This window comes from Myotis davidii, unplaced genomic scaffold (assembly GCF_000327345.1).
Source record: "Myotis davidii unplaced genomic scaffold, ASM32734v1 scaffold142, whole genome shotgun sequence".
Classification (NCBI taxonomy): Eukaryota; Metazoa; Chordata; class Mammalia; order Chiroptera; family Vespertilionidae; genus Myotis; species Myotis davidii.
This window is the reverse complement of record NW_006294400.1, coordinates 37,988-42,688: the sequence shown is the minus strand read 5'-3', so window position 1 is coordinate 42,688 and position 4,701 is coordinate 37,988. Positions and strand designations below refer to the sequence as shown.

The window sequence follows — 4,701 nt, the reverse complement described above, 5'->3', positions numbered from 1 at the left end:
TCCCCCCTCCCTCCTCCCTCCTCTCTCCTCCCTCCGGTTTGTCTCAAACCACAGTGGTGCCCAAAGAGGAGACGCGGGGAAATTAGGGATGATGCAAGAAAACCCATTCCCTTCCTCCCAGCCTGGGATCTGAACCGAGACATGGACAGAGTCACGTACCAGAGACACTTGGGCAAAACCTGTCATCCCAAGAATCACCGCTATTTTAAGGTAGAAGCCATCCAAGGCCCGTTCCCGCAAGACTGAACTTGCAGGGAAGGTCCTGCGGCAGCACCAGGCCCGCCCGCCCGCCTGCCCACCCAGGAGCAGCCTGCAGCACCAGCAGCATCTGACAGCATCAGGTGACCGTGATGGGTGGGGACAGGGAGACCTGGGTACCCCCAAGGGCAACGCTGGCGGCCACGGCAGGTCCCCCCTCCCCTTGCCCTGCCCTCCATACACGCTGGCGCTTTCCCTGAATTCAGGTTTGAGGCAACAGAAAGGCTGGTTAGGGGTAAAGGCGGGTATAGGGCCGAGTCCAGCGCCTCCGGGCGGAGGGAAGGCCTAGAGGAGCAGAGCCGTGCCAGCCGGGTGCCATGTGGGCGGCTTGAGCTCCGCGGCCTCGCAAACCCCTTCTCCCTCTCGAGGTGGCGGCTCCCTCCGGGAAGGTGCCCGCAGGGCTGAGCGGCTGGAGCCTGTGAAGCGCTTGTCACCGAGCAGGAGCTGCTAAGTCAGCTGCCCCTCCGCCATTGTCACTCCCCACAGTGCTGTCCGGGACACGCGGACACGCGGACACACGTGTTAAAGCTAATTTCTCCCTCTTTGGGTTTCGCCGGACTTCTGACCGCCCTCAGCCACCTTGGCCAAATGAATTAACGTTTGCTGGTGCCGTGGACAGGCTAGGAGCTCCCGCCCTCCCTGGGCCTCGGCTCACCACCCCCGAAAGCAATGCGGCGGGTGAGATTTGGGGGCCCATCTCCTGGCAAAGCAGTTCACTGATTAGGTCTGCACACGCCAAAGTCACAACAGCTCAAAGCTGGTCAAGCGTCTGTCTTCCTTCTCTGGGGTCCCTCAGGCACCCCCCACTGCCGCCTCCCACACACTCCGAATTTCCCAAAACGCACATTGCCAGAGACGGGGGTGGACTGGCTGGAAAGGGGGGCTGCACGTGAAGGCTGGCTCACGCCGGGCCCCAGCACGCGTTCGTCTGCGAGGGACTGTGTCCTCCGAGAAGCGGACCCGAGGGCCTACCTGTTATGCAGGAGGGTGACGGGACTGCGCCCGCCCGCCCCGCGTAAAGGCCGGTCTAATATTTAACCAGCTTTTACCTCCGGGGCATCTTCCTTCCTAGAACCTGGTTCCAGCCGGTTCCCCAGTAGGGGACCACAGGATGCGTGATTCTGAGCTCTGCGCCCTCAGGGTTCCAGGATGTTATTTATGTGAAGTGAGGAGGAGGAGGAGGGGCTCAGGGGACCAGGACCCCAGCGCGGGCACAGCAGGTCCCCAATAAACACTCGCCAAATGGATATAGACCATCGCGACCTAAGAGGTGCTCAAAACGTGCTAGAGGGACTCTCACCCACATGGTGGGGAATCTTGACCAGGAGAAGAAACTGAACTGGGCGGTGGAACTGTCTCTCGCCGGCATGGTCATGGCCAGTGAACATCACCAACCACTTGGGAGCCGATGGAATCTCCTGCACCGCAAGTAGGCTTGGCTACTTAGAACGCCGAGCCCTGGGAGAAGCGAACATCTCCTGGTGGCCGCTGTGAGCTGGCTCGGGCGACCCCGCCGTGGCAGCTGCTGCCTCCACGGCTCATGTCCTTCCCTGCCCAGGGGGTCAAACCAACCCAGGGTGAGGGTGGGATAAGGGTCCCAGGATGGGCTCGAGGACGGGTAAGGCTTCTGTACACAGAAGCACAACTACGTCTCAGCCACGTGTCCTGCACACAGTAGGCGCATTAAGGGTTGACTGGGTGACAGACAGATCTGAAGGACCACGTACTGTAGTTGCATTAGAAAAGGCAAAATAGCAAAGAATCCCACTTCTTACATTACACATTACTGTCGTTTTTAAGCCACAAGTATGTATGCTATTATCAAGGGCCAAGAAAATCATAAGAAAATAAAAAACAGATCTTCTGTTAAGAAAATACTCTCTGCTACCCTACAATGTCCCACCCATTTCTGCCTGTGATGCAGAAACGCTATGCGAGGGTTTGTCCCCATCCTGCCCACTTCTCCAAGGAACTTCTGGTACCCCCCCATCCCCGGAGGGCCACCCCTCACTCTCCAGTTCCCCGTGTAAAACAGCAGAGAGGAAACTGCTCAGAAGTCCAACGTTGAGACTGGTGACATGAAATTAACCCTTCACCCTTTGTCTCTGATGGAATTTTTACACATTTTTTTTAAAGAATCATTTCTGAGTAATATCTACTGACATGGGAAATGCTCATGAAATAATGTTCACTGGAAAAAAGCAGAACCCCCCCATTAGGTGTACGATGCCTAATTTTATGAAAAATATTTAGACCTAGAAGACAAAGAAGAGATAGAAGAAACTGTTAACAGTGATTAGAATCATGGGTGGTTTTCCCGCCCCCCCCCCTCGGAATAAAAGAACCGCAAAATAAAACCAAGATGTGGCATAAATTTTCACCTAGGGCTTGGCAGTGTGTTTGTCTCTATATATGTATTTGTAATATATTTTGTTGATTTCAAAGAGGAAGGGAGAGGGAGATAGAAACATCAGTGATGAGAGAGAATCTCTGCACACCCGCTACTGGGGATCGAGCCTGCCACCCGGGCCTGTGCCCTGACCTGGAATCGAGCCATAACCTCCTGGTTCCTAGGTCGAGGCTCAACCACCGAGCCGCGCCAGGCGGGCAGCATTTCCTACCACTGGATTTCATCCTTAGTTTTGCTCACATGTACGAAGGCAAATGAGGGGTCTGTTCACAAGAGAAAGAGTGAGAACAGCCTATCTGCCCATCGCAGGGAACCAGCGGGGCAGTTCAGGGTCCTCCCCTCAGCAGAGGGGTGACAGATTCGGACGGGCCCTCGACGAGCCGATGAGCCACAACCGCTGCGGTTGTGACAACAGGCGCTGCACAGCCAGCGGGCACAGGGCGGTCCTTTGGGGGTGAGCCAGACGAAGCTCAGCGCATGCGATCGTAAGCAGAACTGGGCGGGGCCCGGAGACTGGCTGTTCACACAACACCCTCCTCTAACCTTGTGATCCTGAGCCGTCACATGTGTGACTTTCCCACAATTAGACATCAAATCAACGAGTAAAGCCGAACAGGCCTAGGGGGTCAGGAAGGCAGGGGCCTCAGACCCCAAATGCCCCCCCTCCACCCCCGTGTGCAGAGGAGGGCCGGGCTCAGGCCCAGCAGTACTTGCCTGAGGCAGCGGTCCACGTCCTGGTCATCCCGGCAATACTGGGGGCCTCCGTGCCTCAGGGCATCCTCGGGGTTGGCGAAAGCCTGAAATACACCAGCTGACAATTACTGTGCGCTCGACGGACGGCCCGGTCGCCTGGGCCTTCGGCGGCCCCGTCACCTACATGTCCATCCCCCGGCATCCATGAACTCCTACTATGTGCTAAGTGCTGGGGACTCCCCGGGAACAAGGTCGCCATGGCCTGAACGTCTGTGTCCCTGGACACAGAGCAGGACGGCCACCGAGGGTCGCCGGACTCAGACCTGCCAGCGCCTGGCCCTTGGGCCTCCGGCCTCCGGAACGGCGGGAAACCCAGTTCTGTTGTCTATACGCTGCCTGGCCGATAGCAGCTCATGATAAACGACGGCGAAGGCTCTGGTGTCCTTGCCCCTGAGAAGCTCACAGTCAGATAAACCAGGAAGGACCAGGTGGTGCGTGTTAGGAAAGAGAAGACAAGGTTGGCCTGGAGAATGCTCACAGGAGATCCGAGTCTGAGAATCCAAGAAGTCAAGGTGTCCACAGGCCGACGCCTCCTGGGAAGCCTCGGTTTCCCAGTCCCTCAGCTGCCGGAGGAGCCTGCATGCCCTGGCCCCCCTGCCTCCTCTGTGGCTGGAGGTCTGCCCCTCTCTGGCCTCCCCTCCTTCCTTTCCTCGGAGGTTTAAGGAGAGTCTGTGTTCCCTGAGGTGGTTACTGCTTACCTCTAAGGTGTGGACAGGGCTTGCTTGAGGCAAAAGACATCTTTTACTAAAAGGTTACAGGCCTGGGGTGTGACCTGCCCCGTTGGGGAGTTAGGATCAGATCACCCTGTGAGGTTTCTCTCCATAAAACACCCCCTTCCCTTTTTTTTTGTTTGCAAATTCTGCTGCTCTAGTAAGAGGAGGAAGGGGTTGAGGGCGGACACACTTCCCAGGAAGACTCCTCCACCGAGGCCCCGGGGAGGGTGAGCAGCAGGTGCCCCAGCCTCCGTCTAACAAGGCGCTGGGCGGCGGGCTGCCTGCAGTCCAGTGTGAGCAGCGACCCGCTCGCCAGTGCTCTCCTGTCTGGCTCAGGACAGGACGGGAGGAGGAATTCCTCCCGAAAACCCCGAGGGAGCCCAGCTGAGCGCCCGCCCGGTCCCAGTCCCCGTGGCGGTTTGTAAGCGACCTGGCCGGCGAGCTGGGAATTTCCACGGAAAGCTCCCGGCTCCTATTTCGCCGGTTCCCACCCCACCCCACCCCACCCCAAGCTCAGATCTGCCCGGGGAGCCGCCAGGTCGGGGGAGCACGGGCGCGGTCTCCCTC

General features: G+C 58.1%; 1 protein-coding gene across 1 annotated transcript in view; it reads right to left on the bottom strand.

Moving 5' to 3' along the window:
• The window catches only part of PTGES (prostaglandin E synthase), an 11,379-nt gene extending 7,220 nt beyond the window's left edge, over positions 1-4,159 (bottom strand). Inside the window, exons 1-2 of the mRNA XM_006768622.1 lie at positions 4,120-4,159; positions 3,383-3,479 (exon numbers count right to left, since the gene is read on the bottom strand). Coding sequence (XP_006768685.1) covers positions 3,383-3,479; positions 4,120-4,159 — 137 coding nt within the window. The remainder of the gene's footprint in view (positions 1-3,382; positions 3,480-4,119) is intronic.
• Between the last annotated feature and the right edge of the window lie 542 nt (positions 4,160-4,701).